This window comes from Talpa europaea, assembly GCF_964194135.1.
Source record: "Talpa europaea genome assembly, chromosome: X".
Lineage (NCBI taxonomy): Eukaryota > Metazoa > Chordata > Mammalia > Eulipotyphla > Talpidae > Talpa > Talpa europaea.
Window position 1 is genome coordinate 77358849 of NC_140081.1, and position 23038 is coordinate 77381886.

The following is a 23038-nucleotide window of genomic DNA, read 5'->3' on the forward strand; positions in this document are numbered from 1 at the left end:
TGCAAATAAGAATAATTTTTACTTCCATGTTAGTTCTTCTCTACTCTAGTTTATGATTGGTAGCTGGTCTATGTAATTTTTAATGCAGCTAGCAACTGCTAAAATTTAACTGAATATACCAAATCACAGTAATAAAAGCCAAACTATAAAATGACTATATGCAGATCAAATGACACCCATATACAGAAATGTCATCTCACTATAACTATAGTTTTAATCCTAACTGTAATGTGTCCCCATGAAAGCCTTATTTAATGTGAACTATTGCATACCTTTTGTTTTCATTCAGGACAATTTAATGGAAAATAAGATATTAATTTTAATCAAATCAAAAATAATAGGTATAATTCTTTTTCAAGTCTTACCTCTGTAAGTCGAACTATCGTGACTTTTATTTTCACTAAGGATCCGGCATAAATGCAAACTAGAATAAAACAAACATAATCGTATTAATTTCCAATCCCAACATAGATGATCTTACAGAGCAAGTTATATACCCACTAAAAATATTTGGAAATGTACTAAACATGTTTAAATCCATTAGATTACAGTAAGAATAAAACAAACATAAAAACCCTAACTGGTCAGAAGTGGCAGATGCTAATCAATTTATTATTTTGAAAATTAATAAAAGAATAAAAATCAAGTTTATTATGCCTGTCATTTATGGGCCAATAGATGACAAGAAATATCTCCTGAATTACATAAGCTAATGAAAAAGAATAATAAATTAAAACATTAACATTATAATGTCCCTAATAAATTAAAGAATCTAGGCGTCTACTGATGGCTGGTCATATCACAAAAGACATATTTGCTTCCTGATCCTGATGAAAGAAAACATTACCAACCACTGAGTTGCCTTAAAAAAAAAAAAAAAGACATAAACCTACATTCACATTATGAGGCTTTATAAACCAATATTCTAGTTTCTTTAACAAATATACTGCCAAGTAGGGAAAAAAGGGTTGTAGGAATCCTTAGGGTAAAAAAGCTTAAGAAACACATTAATCACAATATATGGATTTTATTTCAAAAAACTATTCTAAAAACTAATAATTATGAGTCAAGTGAGATATTTTATAAAGACTATCTTTAAAAGACAGATACTAGAATATTTACAGATGAAATGGTAATTACTTCATCAGAATGGGAAAACAGGTGAGGTTACGGATGAAACAAGACTATCCAGCAACTGACAACTATTGAAGCTGGTCGACAATTTCATTGGGGGAGGGGTGGCTTATTCTATTCTATTTTCTCTCTGTTGTGGTTATTTCAAATAACAAAGTTTAAAACAAAAAATGAAATACTTGTATACATCTTTAACTTAAATACAGACAAGAAGAATAGATATACTAGATTATGTGGGAAAAGGTATGCTTAATTGGAATTCCAGAAAGAAGAGAAACAACAAGACAAAAGCAATTATTTGAAGACAATAACAGCCAAGAATTCGGTTTTCCAAAACTGAAGTGAAATCCACATCTGGACATATCATAGTAAAGCTAGTAAAAATAAAGAAAATTGACTCAAGCCCCTTTGGGGGGAAAAGACAGTATTATCTTCAAGCCCTCTCAACAAGAACACTGAATGCAAGACATTGTTGGAAAATATATTCATGATGCTAAAACAAAGTATCTTGTCAAAACCTACACCTCCAAAAACAAACCAGTAAAAATGCAAAATAAGAAGTGAGCGTCAAACACATAACTGAGTTCACACAGTAAAGAAATGCTTAGTTTAGGCAGGATAAAAATGCTCCCAGACTGCGGCAAGTAATGAGGGGAAAAGCACTATGTGCATGGGTAATTCTAAATGAATATTAAATGAATAATAATAGCATTTTGATATTTAAACATGTGTAGTATAGAAACAGGAAGATGGAAAACTTTGAAATACATCAAAATTAAATTGATTTTATCCCACACACAGTTGGTTCAAATTAATTCACTACATTAAACTGACTTTTTAAAATCACACGATAGTTCAATAAATACATAAAAGACATTTAACAATATTCAACTTTGATTCACTATATTTTTTTTAAACTTTAAGAAAAACAGGGACAGAAGGGAACTGTTATAATAAAGGAGCAATTCTGACAGTGTGGTTCATGAACCCCTGATTCCTGAGACACTTTCTGCAATTCTTTGAGGTCAATTCATAATAATACTGATTTCAATTCCCTTTGTTGTGGTTGTTCTATTGGCATTTGCATTAATCCTTGAAAAAGCAAAGAAACACTACCGGTACCTTAACATTTATCAAGGTAGTAGCACTGAATGGTCCCATGAAATTTCTCATGATCAAGAAACCAAAGGAAAGAAAAAAGCCAGTCTCAAATTAGATGCCACCACCTATTTCATGATCTTTTTCATGGCCATTCACAAACAAAAGCCAGTTTCACTTAATAATATCCTTGATGGGAATGACATCAGCAATCCTGGAGTAGGTGGAATAGGAAGTCCCCAAGGCCTTCCTTCCCATGGAAAGGTCAATTCAACAACAGTACACACATCAATTCCCTTTAAGAGAAATTCAGAAACCAGTTAGGCTCCTGCACCTCAGGCTAACACTAACCAGCTCATCAAAGCCTCACTTTTTAACACCCTCTCAACTGGCAGTCTCTCCTCCTGGCAACAGTACCACACAAGTGCAGTACAAGGAAACTCCCAGCTCCCAAATTTTCCCTGGGGAGAGACAGAGAAGACTATATATACATCTAACATTCTGACGGGGTTGGGGGAGCCTGGCCCAAGAGACCAACTTCTTTCTTGAACATACTGGAGGACAGACAGAACTAGCACACTTTTTGGGGCTGGGGTCTACGGGGAACAAAAATGAGCTGATTGGGGAGCTACAGATAGAGAGGACTAGCTAGTCCAACAAAAAAGTCCATACAGCTCATCAACCTCTCCCCCAGGGAAAGACTAGAGCAGGAGTCCAATGTTCCAGCTTTTTGGGAAGCTGCCCAAAGGACTTAGGGTACTGACAGGACATAGCACACTCCAGCTACCTGGGGGCCACTAATAACAAAAAGAGTTGGGTTGTGAGATGTTGTTCCAGAGGACATATTGTACAACAGACAGCATCAGAGGCTGAAAGAAGATGGGTTTCAGAAAAAAAGAAACTGGGCAATATCTCTAAATTATAATCTCTATACAGAAATCCAGAGAAAACACAACCAGAGGAAAAGGTTTGAGAGGCTTCCCTATATTAAGTCAGTCAATAATGTTTTCATACATAATGATACTGACCCAACGTTGGAACGATCACCAAGAAATGGGAAATGGCCCGATAAAATAAAAAAAAAAAAAAGAATCTTCAGAAACTGACCTAAATAATCAGAATCATCTGGCCTGCTGTAAAAGAACCACTAAAGGATAGAGTTTAATGAAAAGGAACTAATTAGCCATCTGAAATGTAAAACATATAAACAAGTACAAAATGCTATAATGCTATAATAATGGGACATAAAGAACCTAAAAGTTAAAAGACAAAAATAAAGAGGGGCCTCCCTGGTGGTGCAAGGGGGGTTAAAGTCACAGCCCTATCAAGCTATCACCAGCCACTGCAGCAGGAGTTCAATCCCCAAACAGGGAGTTAACCCACATGGCACAGCAGACCTCTCCTGTCTCACCCGCTGCTCCCCTCAGCAGTGTATCTCAGTCAGTCTGCCTGTTCTGCTCCCCACTCTGTCTCTGGTGATCCTCTCACCCCTCCCCCTGACCTCTGGCCTACACCCCAGTTCTTGTATGCATATATAAAAACAAAGAAATACAACAGGGATACCCACTCTCATCACTTATATTCAATATACCATTAGAAGTCCTAGCCAGAATAATTAGACAAGAAAGAAACAAAAGACATCCAATAAGGAAAAAAAATGAAATTATCTCTGGTCACAGATGATGTTTTGGGTAAATTACACACACACACACACACACACACACACACACGTTAGAATAAACCAATTTTGCAATGTTGCAGGATACAAAAAGAAAATAGTTGTTTTCCTATATACTAACAATGAATGATCAAAAAAAAAAAAAAAAAGTTAAGAAACCAATGCCACTGACAGCGCACCAAAAAGAAGAGTTAGGGCTAAATGTACAAGGAGGCAAAAGATGTATACCCTGAAAACTATAAAGCATTGCTAACACACTAAGACAGTACAAATAGACAGACATCCAGTATTCATATATTGGATAACTAAATATTGGTAAAATGCCCACACTACACAAAGGTAGGTACGGATTCAATGTAATCCTTTTCAAAATCCTAGTGACTTTTATTTTTTTGCAAAAATTGGAGTGTAAGATTCTAAAATACATGTGGAAAGACAAAAACCCAAATAAGCAAAATAATCTTGAGAAACAATAAAGCTGGAGACTTACAATTCCTGATTTCAAAACTTATTAATTACAAAGCTGTAGTAACCAGTACAGTATGGTGTTGTCATAAAGACAAATATATAGGTCGATGTAACAGAATAAAGGGACCAGAAATAAACTCACACACATATGGTCAAATGATTTTTGGAAAGACCAAACAATAGGGTAAGGTCAGTCTCAATGAGTGGTGCTAAGAAAACTGCATATTCATGTTGAAAAAATGAAACTGGACACCTAACACCTTACACAAAAACCTACTGAAAATGAAATAAAGATAAACATAAAATCTGAAACTGTAAAACTCTTAGGAAAAAACAGAAGCAAAGCTACATAACATTGATCTTGACAATGATTTCTTGGCTATGTCTACAGAGTAGACATGAAACTAAAAATAGTGTTCACAGAAAAGGAAACAATCAGCAGAGTGAAAAAGCAGCAAAGGGAATGGAAGAAAATACTTGCAAACCATTTATCTGATAAGGGGTTAATATAAAAAAACCATAAAGAACATCTGCAAGTCAATAGCAAAAGAACCCAATTAAAAATGGGCAAAGGACTTAGACATTTCTCCAAAGAAGACAGATGGCCAATAGGTATATTCAAAGATGCTCAACATCATTTATTATCAGAGAAATGCAAATCAAAACCACAGTAAGACATCACATCACACTATGAGGATGGCCATTATCCAAAAGAGAAGAAAAGCCAGGACACCCAATAAAGGACAGTTTTAAGAATTCTTAAAACTCAGTAAGGAAAGAAGCAATCCAATTTAAAAATGGGCCAAAGACCTAAAGGGACACCTCATGAAAGAAGATATACAGGTGCCACAAAAGCATATGAAAATCTGCTCTACATTATGTCATCAGGAAAATGTAAATCTAAACAGACATGACTACATAACTATTAAAATGGCAAAATAGGACCTCCCCTGGTGGTGCAGCGGTTGAGCGCTGGGCTGCAAAGCTACCCGCAGCCTCTGCAGCGCCGGTTCCATCCTCGGCTGCCAGTGAGGGTCCCACATGGCGCACAGACCTCTCCTGCCACCCGCTGCTCCCCTCAGCAGTGTATTTCGTCAGTCTGCCTGTTTTGTTCCCCGCTATGGTTCTGGTGAATTCTCTCACCCTTCCACGTTTCTGACTGTACCCAGTGCTTATATAAACAAATAAATCTTAAAAAAATAATAAAATGGCAAAATATGGAACAATGACAATAGCAAATGCTGACTAGGTTGTGGTATAATCACTGCTGGTGAGAATACAAAATGATATGGCCACTTTGGAGCACAGTTGGATGGTTTCTTACAAAACTAAATACACTCTTACTTCATAATCCAGCAATCCCATTCCTTGTTATTCACTCAAAGGAGGTGAAAATGTAAATATACACAAAATCTGCACACAGATGTTATAGCAGCTTTACTCATAACTGTCAAAAGCAGAAGCAACCAAGTGTCCTTCAGGAGATGAATGGATAAACTGTGGCACATCCTGACAATAAAATATTTTTCAGCACTAAAAATGGGCTATATAGTCATGAAAAGACATGGAGGAACTTTAAAAGCATATTTCTAAGTGAAAGAAGTTAAATCTGAAAAGGCAACATACTGTATGATTTGAACTACATGACATTCTGCAAAAGACAAAGCTATGGAAATGGTAAAAAGATAAGTGGTTGCCAGAGGTTGGGAGTGGGAGGGAAGATGAAGAGGCAGAGCACAGAGGATTTTAGTGCCATGAAAATGTTCCGTGTGATTCTCTAGTGATGGATGCATACGTCGTTCGTCATACGTCGTTCTAAAACCATAGACTGTACAACACCAAGAGTGAAGCCAAAGGGAAACTTGTGAACTTTGGGTGATCATGAAGTGTCAATGTAGGTTCAACAACTGTAATAAATAAACCACTCTGGTGGGGAATGTTGATAGTGGGGAAGGAGCTAAACATATATACATGGGGGCAGCGAACAAATGGAGGAAATCTCTGTACTCGCCTCTCAATTTCTCTATGAATCCAACCCTGCTATTAAAAAAATATATAAAAAAAAAACAGAAAAGAAGTGTTGAGGAAGATGTAGAGAAAATTGGAACCCCTGTATACTATTGGTGGGAGTGTGAAATGGTGTGGCTGCTATGGCAATCAGCATTGAAGTACCTCAAAAATTAAACACAGAACTACCATAGGATCCAGCAATCCCACATCTAGGTACTGATTCATAAGAATGAAATAAGGGCGTGTGGCGCAGTGGGTTGAGCGCCGCGCTGTGAAGCTGTCTGCAGCCTCTGCAGTGCGGGTTCAATTCCCGGCCGGCCAGGGAGAAGCCCACATGGCACAGCAGACCTCTCCTGCCTCACCCGCTGCTCCCCTCAGCAGTGTCTTTGGTCCGTCAGCCTGCTCTGCTCCCCACCCTGTCTCTGGTGAATTCACTCACCCTCCCGCACCTCTGACCTGTACCCCAGTTTTTGTATAAATAAATAAATCTTTTAAAAAAATGAAATAAGGATCTCAAGAAGTTATTTGCACTCCCAAGTTCACTGCCACCATTAGTCACAATAACCAAGAAGAAGAAACATTCTAAATGTCCATCAATGGATGAATGCACAAAGAAAATGTCATATATACATACAATAGAACATTATTCAGTCACAAGAAAGAAATTATGTCACATACAACATGGATGTGCCCTGAAGGCAGTATGCTAAGTCAGGAGAGTTACAGGAGAAATACTGCATGATTCCACCAATCTGAGCTACCTAAAGCAGTCAAACTCATCAAAGCAAAAGTAGGGCTTCAGTGGTTGCCAGGGGCTGGAGGGAAAGAAATGGGGAGTTATTGTTCAACTGATATAAAGCAATCACAGAAAATGAAAAAGATCTAGAGGTCTGCTGGTTATAGTTAATGATACCATACCACTTACTTAAAACTTTAAGACTGATCTGTTATTTTTCCACAATAAAATGCCTTCGATAAACACATCTTTTTTAGAATAAATATTCTATGTGATGAATGAAAATATACACATAAAGCCATTCCTGCCCCATACCAAACTACTGTTGGCTCCAAGAAAAGTATTTAAGCAACTGTTTAAATTGTGAGCTGAACTACCTGCTTTTTCATAGAATACCATTGTTATTTGAAAGAACAACTAAATATAGCTATTCAGACTAGGTCTTTGGCAAGCATTTTCTCAAAAATAAGCCAAGTGAACCAATAGCCTCAAGTTGTTACTGAGAGTATCTGTTGTCAATGATAAAACATAAGGTTTCAAAGAAAAATTAGAAATTTGGAAAACTTGTATCTGCTACTATGAGCTTGTCTACTTTCCAATTCATACACTCCTGATAAGTTCTTCCAATTCGTACCATCCTGATTAGTTCAGTGATGATACTAAAAACTGTGTTTTTGAGAGTATACAATATAGTGTGTCAATATTTGAAAGCGGTACATCACTCAGTGAATCAATGTCTTCTAAATGACCAATGCATGATGCTGCAAAATAATGCATGGGTAGGGCTCCCTGGTGGCACAAGGGGTTAAGCACCACACTATGAAGCAATCCACAGCCTCTACAGCACGAGTTCGATCCCCAGCCGGCCAAAGAGCAACCCACATGGCACAGCAGACCTCTCCTGACTCGCCTGCTGCTCCCCTCAGCAGTGTACTTCAGTCAATCTGCCTGTTCTATTCCCCACTGCCCGCATCTCCGGCCTGTACCCCAGCTCTTGTATGCATAAATGAATAAATCTTTAAAAAAATAATAATGCATGGGGAAAAGATTCTAAGTAAAAGAGAAACAAATTTCAATTGAACAAAGTACAAACAATTCACTGATGTGGTTTTGGGTTTCAGATTGCAACAAACCATTAGGAAACTACCACTTGACAAATTTTGATGTGATATTAAAGAATATCTACTATTAACCAGAAAAGCTATTAAAGTTCTCCTTTTTGCCAACCATTTATCTATGGGAGGTTAAGTTTTCTTCATGTACTTGAACTACAACAATGTATTGGAAGCCCTACCACTCAACATACACAAAAATCAACTCCAGGTAGGTAACATTTAAAAATGAAAAGTAAAAGAGTGTCCAGAAAATCAGAGAAAAATAAATTCATTAACCTTGGAATAGGGAAAGACTGCATAAACACAAAAAGTACTAATCACAAAACAAAATATTGATAAATTTGACAATAAAAAGTATAATCTGTTCATTAAAAATCACCACCAAAGGAGTGGAAATGTGAAAGTCAACAAATAAAAGATATTTGCCATACATATAGTGTAACTCACAAGACTCAAGACTATATAAAGAACTCCCACATCAATGAAAGAAATGCAAACATCCAATAGAAAAAAATGGGAAAATAATACAAAGAGGCTGGTAGAAATCCAAATGACCAGTGACATATAAAAAAGGTATCTAGGAAAATATAACTCCCAATAAAATACATGCACACCACACTGACAAAGATTTTAAAGTCTGACAATAGTCAACAATAGCCAGGATATAAACCAAGGTGAACTCTCATACACTGCTAGTGGGAGTATATTTTGAAATAGTTTGATAGTATCTACTAGAGCTAAAGTTTATCAGAATCTAGAGCCCAGCAATTCTGCACTTAAGTTTACATCCCACAAAAAAACATGCCTGTGCACACCAAGATACTAATATAAGAATGCTTCTATTGGCACTGTTGGTAATAGCCAAAAAAATCTCAAAACAACAAAATTCATCAATGGCATAAAAGATAAGCAATTTGTGGTGTAGTTATACAACGGAGTATTTTGCAACTATAAAAATGAAAGAACTACAAATACTTGCAAAAATATGAATGAACTCACTGATTTTGATTTTTATTTATTATAATTAGTCTTTAAAATCAAAATCAACAAGCAACTATAAACCAGAAACACACTACGGGGTGGGGGGGAAAGGGGAGGTGGGATTAGGGTCAAAATAAGGGGGGTAGGAATTGTATAGGGACTATAACCAAGATGAAAATGCATACATTGTGCAAAAATGAAAAATGATTTAAAAAATACATAAAATTTAAAAAAATATGAATGGACTCTAAACACACAAAATTGAACAAAAACCACCAGATACAATAGAATGGACTCTCTGATCCCGTTTACAAGAAATTCAAAAAGAACAAAGTTAAGCTTACTGGATAACAAAGCTGTAAATGTAAATAAAGAAAAGCATAAATGCCAGGCAAATGGTTACCAAAGGGGAGATGAAGAGGGTTCCATCAGGAAGCGGGTTATGATGTCTTGACCTGGGTGAGAGGTGCATGGGCGTACATCTCACAATGACTCTTAAGTTCTTCATTTAGGTTTTAAGCACTTTTCTGGCTTTTTTTTTTTTTAATTTCACAACTTAGGAGGAAATATTATAAGTTGCACAAGGCTCTAAAAAAAAGAACCAATAAATGTATGTCTCTTGCTTTCATGTTTAGCAATCCTTTTTTCATAGTCAAAATAATTTTAAGTCTTTAAGACTATGTTCATCTATCAACCTAAAGTTAAATATGATACCACACTATAATCATCCACAGAAAGATTACCTATTCTGCAGATTATCCAAGCCCCGTCACCTCTCTTGTGTCTTTTATTTCAATATTTCAACATCATGATGAGCAGCTCAAGTTGTTAAGTCAATAAACTTCCTCACCAACAATTCACTTGTAGGTCTCACGTGATTATTTCCAAAACCTAGAATCATCTGCTTCAGACTAGCACTAGAGAATATAACCTAAAAATGTCTGCCACCTAGTTCCTTTTTTGTTGTTGTTGAGTATAAGAAAGTGTGTCAAAACTGCTTCTATATTTGTTATAAAGAATTAAAACAATTTCCCCTTGTGTTTCTCACTGCCCCCATAGGTTCAATTCCCTTTAGAATGCAATAGCAGGAAACCTGCCTTTTAAAAAAGAATGTAACATATCAACTCATCTTTCCCTTTGTACTCAGGCTACTAAAATGCTAAATCAAATGTTCCTTATGGTGACTATATCTGCTTATTTACACTTTAAATAGCTTCATTTTTCTATTTGCTTTAATAAGCCTATTGCATATGTTCTTTGCAAAATCCTTCCACCAGCAACAAGGGGAGTATTGGTGTTCCAAATTCCACCTAGGGCCTCCCCTGGTGGCGCCGCATTTGAGCGCTGGGCTGCAAAGCTACCCGCAGCCTCTGCAGCAGGTTCAATCCCCAGCCGCCAGCGAGGGTCCCACATGGTGCACAGACCTCTCATGTGGCGCCCGCTGCTCCCCTCAGCAATATATTTCGTCACTCTGCCTGTTCTGTTCCCCGCTCTGGCTCTGGTGAATTCTCTCACCCTCCTGAGCTTCTGATTGTACCCAGTGCTTGTATAAATAAATAAATAAATCTTCAAAAAAAAAAAAATTCCACCTAATCTAATTGTTACATAATTTTAAGAAATAACTAAAATACATTTCTAGTCTTTCAATCACAAGGCCACAAACATTCACTAGGATGTAGATGGTAATGTCATTACAAACTATTAGCAACTCAAGAATTTGCTCAAATTGTATCAGAAATCATCAATGGGCTATTATGATAAAGCACTTCCCTTGTATAACATACTTCTATTTCCCTAGTATAAAAGATTTCTTCATACAATGGATGGTGACAAAGATGTGGAGAGAAAGGAATACTCAGCCACCGTTGGTGGGAATTAATTTGCAGCAACATCTATGAAAACATGAAGATACCTCAAAAAAGGGGGGGAATGCCATATGATCTAGCAATACCACTGCTAGGTATTTACCCAAAGAATATGAAAACACTATATGGAAAGATTCATGCACTCTTATGTTCATAGCAGGATTATTCACAACAGCAAAGTCATGGAATCAACCTAAATGCCTACTGACAGGTGACTGAATAAACAAAATGTGGAATGTGTACTCGATGGAATACTGCTCAGCTATTAAAAAGATGAAGCAGTACATTTGGGGACAAAAATGGATGGATCTTGAGGTGATTATGCAAAGAGAAATGAGTCAGGAAGTAAAAGACAATTAATGGACAGTTTCACTGATTTTGGAATATAAATAACCAAAGAAAACAAACTGGCAAAGCGCAGCAAAAATAATTCTTAAACTCTGTGAAAAATATAATTATTATCAGAAGGGATGAAGGGGGATGAAGGAAGAGGAGACAGGGAGGAAACGTGATAGGCTATTGGCACTGGATCTTTGGTGGAGGATGAGTGAAGCATGTGCACAGACAGAGGTTTGAAATTGTACTCCCAAAGTTACATGGTTATATAAACAACCAGCAAATCAATATTTGAGAATAGGTCAATTGCATGGTAAAAAAAAATAAAAGCAAAGCATTCTCCTAAGTTACAGAAGGAAGCTAAAAACAATTCCTAAGAATATTCTCCCAATCAGATTTGTCTGTGCTCCTCTCCCTAACTAACCCACTAACAGAAGAGAATGAAGTATCCTTAAAGAAACATTCTGCTTCTGAATGGGGCATCTGTCTTATTACACCTATTGAACAGTTTTATTTAGTACTCTGTCCTAAATTTCAAGGGGAGAAACAAACCACCACCAATGGTTGTCCATTTTAATGTGACTTAAAAAAATAAAATATTCTGTCTCAGTCCAAATGCAATTAATTAATTTAATCCATGAATAACCTTCAAACAATTGAGTTTTCTATTTTTTACCACTTTTAAAACATTTAGTGCTATTGTGAAGATGCTATCTCAGGACCCTGAGAACAAAGACAGAATCTACTTTTCTGTCAAAGATTAAAGAAACTGGGGCCTGCCTCCCTGGTGGCACAGGGGGTTAAGACACAACCTATGAAGCTATCTGCAGCCACTGCAGTTCACGAGTTCAATCCCTGGCCAGCCAGGGAACAACCCACATGGCGCAGCAGACCTCTCCTGTCTCATCCGCTGCTCCCCTCAGCAGTGTATTTCAGTCAGTCTGGCTGTTCTTCTCCCCGCTCTGTCTCTGGTGAATCCTCTCACAAACACACACACACCACCACCTCGGGCCTGTAGTCCAGTTCTTGTGTGCATAAATAAATCTTTTTAAAAAAGATTAAAGAAACTTAAACTGAAAGTCTTAAATTCTTCCAAGGACCAAAGTAATTTGTGAATACTTCTTAACATGAGTATTTATTTATTTCCACCTTACTTGCCCCCTTTTTCCAGCAATAAAGGAAACACAGCACAAGCCTGAACTACTTGATTATGCTCAACCTTGCAAAGCTGGCTTCACCTATAAAAAGCTGATGTCAATGTGTGTTTCAATTAGTTCTTAAAAACAAAACAGAAAAGGCTAAATTTGGTTAAGCAATTTGCTATCTGCATTACAATTCTTAAAACAGAAACAACTGACAAAAATGAATATTGTGACAATACAGTTTTATCGTGAAACACTTATGAAAATGAAAACTTGCATTTATAACAAAAAGGTACAGAAGAAATGAAAGACAGGAGATTCTGCACACAAATGCATAAAGAGTACTCAATGAGAATTTAAGCATATGGAGTAATTTAATTTTTATAACAAAGAAAGCAGTAGCCTAAAAAATTTCCTGATATTGCTATGTTTTCTGAAGAATACATTTCTCTTACCAGGGGGAAAAAAAAAAAACAAACAATGCTTACACTTAACCTGTAATAAAGGTGAAAATGAGAAAGCAAATGCCAAATGAAAACAGACATGGAGAAAAGGTTTCAGATAAAACTTTGGCTGAATTTAGAGCACCTTTTGAAAAAGGAAAAAAAAGACAACGACCAAGACTAAAGTTTCTTAAAATGATTATTTGCTGCAAACTCCCCCCTCCCACATCAGGTCAGACAACAGGGAACATCCGAATATTCTCAGATAAGTTCTGAAATGTGTAAAATCATTTAATGGCAGGTGAAAATGAATGACAACCACAGCATTCAGCAATTATAAAACTTTATTATAACTACCAAAAATTAGTAATGTGAAACATTAACAAAAATTTCTAATGGATATGAAAGTTTTGAAAAAGAATTAAGTTATTCAAACAAATGGTACCTAACACATATATCAAAAATTAGATCAAGTATTGACATGAGGCTAACATCTTCACATTAAGAGCTTGGAACATAAATCCTCCATTAAGGTTGTCTGTGCCACAAAGAAATGCTGAGCTCACCGTATTAATGATTTCTACTAAAAGCAAAATTCTCCACCAAATCTACCCTACATGCAAGTTTATTAGTTTAATCATGGGAAGTCCTTTGCTAATATGAAACTACCAAGAAATTAAACCTAATTCCAAAATGAAAGCCATTAAATCCTTATGTTGCATATTTTGCAGAATTTGAAAGAGTTTGCACTCACATGTGGAACCTGTGATTATAGATCTAAGTGTTAATGGAAAGGATACTTAATTACGTTTTGAGAATCCTCCTTTGTCTTTTCAATTATCTCTTGCAAAAGATTATCTCAAAAATTGGATAATTTACCATTAAAAATATAGTATCTGTGCAAACAGGTTAGCAAGGTACATGACTGATCATTCAGATTCAAATGTGGGCAAAATAGTTTTATTTTCTCCTTAACTACCTAAATACAAAAATTATTCCTCAAAGCCAAGATCTCCCATTTGAATAGACAGTTGCTTTTCAAGAGGCACAATTAAGAATCTAACCTCTCCTAAAGTTATGAATGTCCTCATACATCTCATATGTTGCCTTAATACTTGTATGCTTAATGACAACTCCAAACACACAGACTAATACTTGTAAGAAGTGATGAGTCAAGAAATGAACAACCTCATGAGATACATCACACAGGGGTTAAAGTCAGCTATCAGGCTATCAACAGCCACTGCAGCATGAGTTCGAGCCCCTGGGCAGGTAGCTGGCCCATATGGCACAGCAGACCTCTCCTGTCTCCTGGCTGATCCCCTCAGCACTGTATTTCAGGGGATCCGCCTGTTCTCCTCCCCACTCTGTCTCTGGTCGGTCCTCTCTCATCCCCTGAACCTCTGGCCTACACCCCAGTTCTTCTATGCAAAAATAATTTTTTTAAAGGAAAATTCCATTCAAGATAAAATTTAAATAATGGTCATATTCTACAAGCCAAATCTATAAATAGATTCACTAATAATAATTTGGTGGCACATTACCTTTTAAGATTCCCAGTTGCTGTTTTATAGTTGAGGCTGTTTTTTGTAACATTTACAACACCATTTTGTTCTAATAAAATGAAAATGCTAACATCTATCTTTAGCAAGACACAGAAACTCCAAGGTTAACCATCTGCAGAAGTTTTCAAAGAGGAAAAAGGTTATATAAATGAAGTCTACATACTTGATGTGCTTGACTAAAATACTTCATTATTTCACACAACCAACAACTTTAAACTCTCTTCATGTAACATAATACAATTAAAAAACTGATCATACTGATCTGGATCTACAATAATTCAAACTACATTACACAAACCATGTAACAACTACATACATGTAAGTCCTAATAACAGTTTTGAAGCAGCTCTTCAAATAACAGGAACTATACAGGTACCATGGGTCACGTAAATATATATAAAGTGAGTCTAAAATTCCATTTTGACTAGGTATTTCAACCTCCCACATCACTGTTTTTCTCCAACCACTGCCAGTCAGTGCCAAGAAGAATTTCCCCTCCTAGCCCTAATAACCATTCATTCTAAGGTCGGAGTAATAACAGCAAAACTGTCCAAAACAGCTGGAAGGAGGAAGGTGAGCAATCTACAAAGATGACAGTCCCTAGAATATAAACTGGTTTTAAAAGTAAACAAGGTGAAGAGATTTACTTTGGGGGGGGGCGGGAGTTTATCCTCATCTAACACAGATGAAGAGGATGGTTCTTTTTTTTTTTTTGGTTTAGGCACTTCCTGTTCTACCTTCTCAGCACACGGGAGGATTAATAGCGATCTGTCAACTAGCAGGTACGGAAGAATTGGAAAAAAGTTGCTACCGGTTAAAAATGGATGTTTATCAAATAGACTTCTTGGTCGGTTAAAGAATCAAAAAAAAAAAAAAAAAAAGCACTTGAAGCATATGCTAGAAAGGTGGAGGGGGTTTGAGGCCGAAGAGTTGACCAAAAAGAAATATGATACTTAGTTCCCACTCTTCAAGGGTCTCTCAATTCCTTAGAGAGCTAAAAGCACATGAAACAAGGGTCAGAGACCAATTAATTGCTAACCTGAGTGGTACAGACTTACAGTGCAAGAGCTGTCCAGGGAAGTTTAAATATCTAAAGATTGGAATAATATTACTTTTAATAGCTATCACTTGAGCACTTACTATAAGCCAAGTGCTTTACAGGCATTATTTAGTCTCCACAACAACCCTTTGAGTACTTATTAGTCCCAATTTACTCAAGGAGAAACGGTCGAAGTGGTTAAGGAACTTACCCAAGGTCACTCAGCTAGTTAAGTGGCTAAGGAGGCCGCTTAGTCTGGCGATCCAATTCTAGAGCTCACACTGCTAAGACTCCGTAAGGCCGTGAGAGCGCGGGGGAGGGGGACGCATATAGGCCGACAACGTTACAAGCGCAAGATCCTGCAACGCGTAGCCCACGTTTCGTTTCAAGCAACTAAGTTTCAAAGATTTGCACGGTTCGTACCGGCCATCAACCTTACACTGCCTACTGGAAGGGGGTGGAGGGGCAAAGACGACAAAAAATGGCTAACACGAGTTCATCTCACACAGGGTTGAGCTTTAAGCTTCCAAAGCGATTCAGAGGAAGAAATTAGAAGTTACTTGTTTTTAAGCCTGGAATTTGTTTGGCTGATTAAACGATTTTTTTTTTCCGACAGAAGGAGCTGAAATTTGGGGCGAGAAACCGCGGGTATGGCAAATTACTGTTTTCTCTATTACTGAAAAAGAACCAAGTTTTACAGACTAAACGAAACGCGTTATTCTAGGTACTCGAGAAGCTTGGAGAGTTGCCAAAATTAATTGCAGTCCCAGGACAAAATGGGGTTTAGGAAACATGTAATGACGAAAGTTGAATCCAGCCCGAAATGGTTCTAAGGTGAAAAAACGGAGCAAAAGAAACGCCGGCCGGTCTTCGGCGAAAGCGGATACACTTCCACAGCCCGCGGCGCCGCGCGAAGCCGGGACAGTCAGAGGCCGTTCCCCCGGAGGGCCAAGGTGCCAAGCGGGGTTCATCACGATGCCCGCTCCGGGCTTTGCAGCGGCGGCCGAAGAGGAGGGGAGGGAGTCGGGACGGTTCGCCCCCCTCCGACTTCAAGCAGAGGGAGGCGCCGGGCTCCCAACTGCGGAGTCGGAAAGGTGCAAAGTGAAGAACTGGGACCCAGCGACGGCAAGTCCGACACCCCCTTCCCCGCCCCGGCGCCGTTCCCTAGAGAAAGGAGCCAAGTGAGCTCAAGCGAAGGGGACAAAAAGCGAGCGAGCGGGAGTGCAGGCACCCGCGGGGACGGAACGGGACTTCTGCTGAGAGGGTAAAAGAAGGCGGGCTAAGGCGGGCAGCGGCGATTTCGGGGAGGCCGGGGAGGGAAGGAGGTTGGCGACGGTTACCAGCACCTCTTCTCCCCGAGTTCGAAACTCCTAGCCAACCATCCACGCCCGCCGCCCAGATGGGGGAGGGGGCACATCTCCCCCCCCCCCCGCTCCCCACTCTAGTGAGAGTGCGGCCGATACCCAAGCCCGGCCCGGCTGCGCGCCCCCCTCCAATCCGGACACTCACAATTCGCCTCTCCCCGATTTCTCCCAGTTCTTTATCCACTCTGCGGGAACCACCACAGTTGCGGCCGCCATCTTCCCCTCACTAGTAGCAGAGGCCCGGATGTGTAGCACGCGAGCGAGGGGTCAAAGGGGAGCACCGCCCACGAGGAATGCCGGGAGCCGAGAGTTCGGTTTTCGATTTCCCGCCCCACTGGAGTCCCCACCCGCGGAAGCCCGAGGCGCGGCCGCCCGGCGGGTGGCGGAACCCCGTGGGTCCCTTCGCAAAGTGTCTACGCGGGTCGCGCCCTTCCAACCCGTGCCCTCGTTTCGCTTTAGATCAGGGAAAATGCCATCCCGGGACTCTTGTAGCGCTAATCTTCTTCCATAGTATCTACTTCAAACATGTCTTTTTCAAGCACCTAGTAGATGCTAGACACTGGTGATAGAGAAACAATAAATCCTCATGCCTACCCTCAACGAGCTCTCAGTCTGTGGGAAAGACAGTCATAAGCCGATCAGTTACAAGATTCCCTGCTAACCGGTGAGATCAAAAGAAAGAAGCAGCAGCCATTTACTTCGTACCAGGCGTTATGCTAATTACAAGAATACAATCTAGCAAGGAGGAAACAAAAGTTGGCCGGCGTGCTGACATTTCTACTGTATTTGCGGCTGTCACTGTAACCTTACGCAAAACTAGGGGGCGCAAGTATGATGAAAAACAACTTGTTTACATTACGGGGCGTCAAAGTATCTCTCACACACGATACTATATCAAAAGACAAAATAGAAACTTTACAGTGATAAGCCATGGCGGACACCGTCCTGACTGATGGAAATAAGCGACCCCAAGAACTGGACTTCCTTACAGGCGCTAAGAAAAACACTAACCGATTTCATAGTATTCATCTTGTCAAAATTCGCTTGGCCTGAATTTGATCTTGAGAGAACAGCGGGGATAATCTACAAAACTACTGGCTTCCTCTCCCAAATCCTCAAAGTCATTAAAGACAAAGGCAGATTGAGGAACTCTTCCAGATTAAAGGAAACAGCACAACTGGCTCCTGGCCAGGAAAAAAAAAACATTTTCTTTTGCTTAAATGGGCATTTATTTGGAGCAATCAACTGAATCTGAATATCTGTAGATTAAGAAATAATACCCTATCTATGTTAATTTCTTCATTTTAATACTTCTACTGTGGTCCGGTGAAAATCCTTACTTAAGAAAGTGCTGAAATATTTAGAGATGATGGAACATTATTTTGCAACTTACTCTAAAAATCTTCAGAATAAAAGGATACTTAAGCAAACGTGAAACATTAGCATTTTAGGAACCTGGATGAAGGGCATACTCTTCTTTTTGTGCAACATTTTATGCAATCCAATTCTAGAGCTCACATTGCTCTAGAATTAAAACTCAAAAGGTTTTTTAAATATTCGTTTGGCAGAAAATTTAGAAAACACAGACAAACCAAATGAAATCCTACCACACATACATTAAAATATGAACTTTAGAACTTGTATCTTCTAAATTTGGCGAGTTTTGCCAAAAGAATGAGGTTCATTTGCATTGAAAAACTCTTCAGGAGAAAGGCAATATTCAAAATATGAGTTCTAGGAAAATACTACATTGCTTGTGATTTTTTTTCACCATCAATATCTGGATGCCTAATGTCCTGACTGACTTTGAAATTCTAAAGCCACCCATTACAGAATATACACTGTTCATTTTTGCTAACTTCTGCTTATGTTTCTGCCATTTCAGAGAGATTCAGAGATATGTGCACCCTTCATTTTTTCATTTTTCATTGTTATGGAAAAGTTTAAATATATAGAAAATGAGAGTGGTATAGTGAATCCTCATTAAACCATCATCCTCCCTAGAAAATTTGGAAGTGGGGCCTCCCCGGTGGCGCAGCAGTTGGGCGCAGCGGTTGAGCGCTGGGTTGCGAAGCTGCCCGCAGCCTCTGCAGCGCCGGTTCAATCCCCGGCCGCCGGGCGAGGGTCCCACATGGCGCTCAGACCTCTCCTGCCATCCACCGGCCGCTTCCCTCAGCAGTGTACTTCGTCAGTCCGCCTGCTCTGCTCTCGGCTCTGAGTCTGGTGAATTCTCTCACCCTCCCGCGCTTCTGACTGTATGTACCCAGTGCTTGTATAAATAAATAATTTTTTTTTAAATTTTTAAAAAATAAATAAAAAAAGAAAATTTGGAACTGATCAATACAAGATGACTTCTGTGATTCCAGAAGTACTATCCTGCTGTTTATGTAAATTTAATCTTATAATCGACAGCACTGTCCACTATCCACATTTGTGATCAGATCATTCTTTGTAGGGTGCCAGGAGTCGGGGTGGGACCTTGTGTGTTACAGGATTTTAGCAACGTCCCTGGCCCATTAGATGTGAATACCAGATGTTACAACCAACAATGTCTCCAGACTTTCCTAATTGTCTTCTGGAGTGAAAATCATCCTTTTGAGAGCCACTGAACTACAATATTCTGCTGTATTGTGGCTCACCTTACTACTGCATACAGTGATTTCTCTTTCCAAATACTGAACTGTGTGTGTGTGGGAAGCGTGCACATCACTCAGTATTGCCACAAATGTGGTACAACCTGACTGCAGTGATGTTCTTTGAGGCCTCAGTTTTCTGTTCTCCCAGAGCCTGCAGATCTATTTTTACATGGTATGATGACTCCTTTAGGAATTCCTCAGAACTAATTGGCTTTTTGCTCTATAAGATTACAAAGCTATATATCTTTTGCATCCTGGTTACTGGCTGCCTGTGCTTTGATTTCAGTGTCTGTCTGGTTTTATCTCAGCAGCTGGGAGTACTTGTCCCTGGTGATCTCACTGCCTCATGGGTACCAATGGACTAGGCAGGTGAAGGTGAAGGCTAGATATTGGATAGTTTCAATGTTGACAATCTGACACATGGAGTGATTGGTTGATTTTAGGTAATTGTAAGGTGAAGCAATCTTGTTAACAACTCGGTGGAAACAGATAATGGGACTAAGAAGGCACATGAAAGTGCAACAAGTAGGCCTCCCTGGTGGTGCAAGGGGTTAAGCAACGCGCTATGAAGCAACCCACAGCCTCTGAGCATGAGTTCGACCCCGGCTGGCCAGGAAGCAACCCACATGGTGCAGAATGAATGACAATATAATAATCCCAATCTTGAGTGTACTTAGTAACTACTGTGAAATATGTAAAGCAAAAAATAACAGAACTACAAGGAGAAAAAACAAGCCACAGTGAAAGCCCTTAATTCATCTTTCTCAGAAATTGATAGATGAAGCAGACAAAAAAAAAAAATCAGTCAAGATGTAGACATTTTCAAAAACAAATGAATAAATTTAATCTAGAAGATATACCTAACAACTGGGGGGAAAAAATCCTTTACAAGAAAGCAGTAACAGGCAACCACATATAGCTTGGTCACACCCAGCTAAGGGATCAAGTTGGGACCAAAAACCATCACATGTTCCACTTGCCAAACCACATGCTCAGGTGCAATGCTGCATCCACTTAGAAGAAAGGGCACATTTTCCTATTTCACACAAAGGCAATGGGTTGTCTAGTAGATATTCTAGGCACTTAGAATATTTGTGAAAATTAACCATACACAAAGTTTTTTTAAAAAGCCAATTTCAACTAAGTTCAAAGAATTAGTCTCGCTACTCACATTTTCTGACCACGATACAGTTAAACTAGAAATCAATAACAAAAAGAGAAAGAAAATATGTATGTTTCAAACATACTTTGAAACAAATCACCAGTCAAAGGCAAGAAGTACTAAAAATTAGAAAACACTTAATTAAACTATTGCACACCAAAACTCATGAAAAAATGATGGACTGCAGTGGAAATGGTATTTTAGAATGAAATGCATGTCCTTAAACCTTTGTCATATTAAAGAAAAATGATGGGAAATTCAAAAACTAAGCAACCAATTTCAGAAATTACCAAAAAAAAAAAAAAAGATTAAATGGGAAAAAGCACAAATAAGGAAAATTTTAAATAAGTGTTAACCCCCAAAAATCCAATAGAAAGGTGAATAAAACCAAAAATTGCTTGGTTAAAAAGTCTAATAAAACTGACAAGCCTCTGACACAACACATGATAAAAAAGAAGAGAGAATATGTGTGTTTATAAACAAATATTAGGAGTTGTATTCATTGAGTTCATGACAGGAAATAGATGACATACTCAAAGGGGATAATTAAAAAGTGTTTAATGAAGGAAACTTGCAAAAGGTGGGGTGGGCAGTATTAGTGGAAACGGACAATGGCCAGGGAAGTGCCTCTGGGCTAACAGCACCTGAAGACATTAGCATCCCTCAGTCCGAAGGGGCAAAGGGATGGAGTGGTTACCAAAAACCATGGGGAAAGAAAATAAAAATAAGGAAAGGAACATTCAACAGGAAATGTGGCCTTCTGCAGAGGAATAAAGTCACCGCCAACTCTCTTGTCCCAGCAGGGAAAAAGGTTGGGGAATAAATTCCCCGAACTTTTTCTCCTTCCACCATTTGATCTGCTGATACCTCTCATGGGCTGGTGGCTTCTGGAAACAATAATGCAAGGGAGCCTGGGGGATGCAGTCAGTATGGGTAAGAGGACAAAGCGGGGTGGAAAGTAGATCTTGAAAGGAAAAACAGAACTTCCAGCACTGAGCATTCTTTTTGCCCCCACAAAACGCTCTTGCACTTTATGGGGTAAAAAGCCCATGCCTTCAAAAGGAATGTAAAGTCATTCAGTTACTCTAACAATGTAGGGTGATGTTGATTCATTCATACTCCCACATGGTATCTAAAATATTAGCCACCACCAGTGCTTTTCATATAAAGTAGAAAGGAAAAGAGGAGCTGTAAACACAAAACATAGTTGTGATTGTCCCTGCCTCTGTAACTGGAAGCAATCCCTAAATTGATAATCATAGCTTCCTTTTTCTGCCACCCACTGTTTCCCTTGCCCTCTGCTAGCATCCCAGTAGGACAGAATACATTACCTGGTGGAGTGACCACACCTTCATTATCATGGCATCGAAATTCTTATCATCTCACCTTAATTGGATTACTAGTTTTCACTAACGGGTGCTGTTGAGCAAGGTGTTGATAAGAGGCACCCCAGTCAGATCCCTGAGTGCTACACATAGTCCTTCTTACAGCCATCTTGTAGTAGCAGCCTAATTTGCCTAATTTGGTAATCAGAATAGATGACCCTAGTCTACTAAGTGCCCCTTTGCCTTTTAGTTGAACAACTTGAGGAGCACAAAATAACCAGAGGGCGGTGTCACCTTCCAAAACGTCAGAATCCTGGTATGTTCCCTGGTGGAAGCACCTCCCCCTTGTGCATTAGAACCTTATTACCCAGTGACTCCAAGATGTAGGGGTGGGAAGCAAATATTTCTTCAGTGAGAGAAGTCATCCTTGCTTCCACCTCTTGATTCCAGAATCCATACATTCTGCCTTCAAGGAAGATGATAGTATACATTGTTTGCTGGTTTAAAATATCAACTAGATTCCCTAGGACTTTACCCTAATCTTGCAGGCCACAGTGTCATGACTGACCTTCAGTAGGAATTTTCACCATGATATCAAGGCAGTTGTTTCTGGGTGACAACCCGCATGATAAGACCAGTGAATTCCATGGAAATGAGCCCATCACCATATTTCCTTCACACTAAACCGAGTTCCTTTGTTGGAAGAAATGTAGGGTGGGATACCATGGTGATGAGTCAGGCATTCTGTGAGTCCACATGGTGGTGCTGGCAGAAGCACTGCAAACACAAAACACAAATCTGTATTCAGAATATGCATCTATTCCTGTGAAGACAGTCAGTGCCTCCTCCGTGATGGAAGGGTTTCAGTGTAACCAATCTGCCACCAGATGACTATTTCTCCTGGGGAATGGTGACACATGGGTGCCTCAGCATTTAGTCTC

At 39.0% G+C, this 23038-nt stretch overlaps 1 protein-coding gene across 1 annotated transcript in view; it reads right to left on the minus strand.

The window, feature by feature from the left end:
- THOC2 (THO complex subunit 2) overlaps positions 1-17190 on the minus strand; it is a gene marked incomplete at its 5' end in the record, with an annotated part of 95316 nt that extends 78126 nt beyond the window's left edge. The window contains 2 exons of the mRNA XM_084258525.1: positions 366-424; positions 17120-17190. Coding sequence (XP_084114651.1) covers positions 366-424; positions 17120-17190 — 130 coding nt within the window. The remainder of the gene's footprint in view (positions 1-365; positions 425-17119) is intronic.
- Between the last annotated feature and the right edge of the window lie 5848 nt (positions 17191-23038).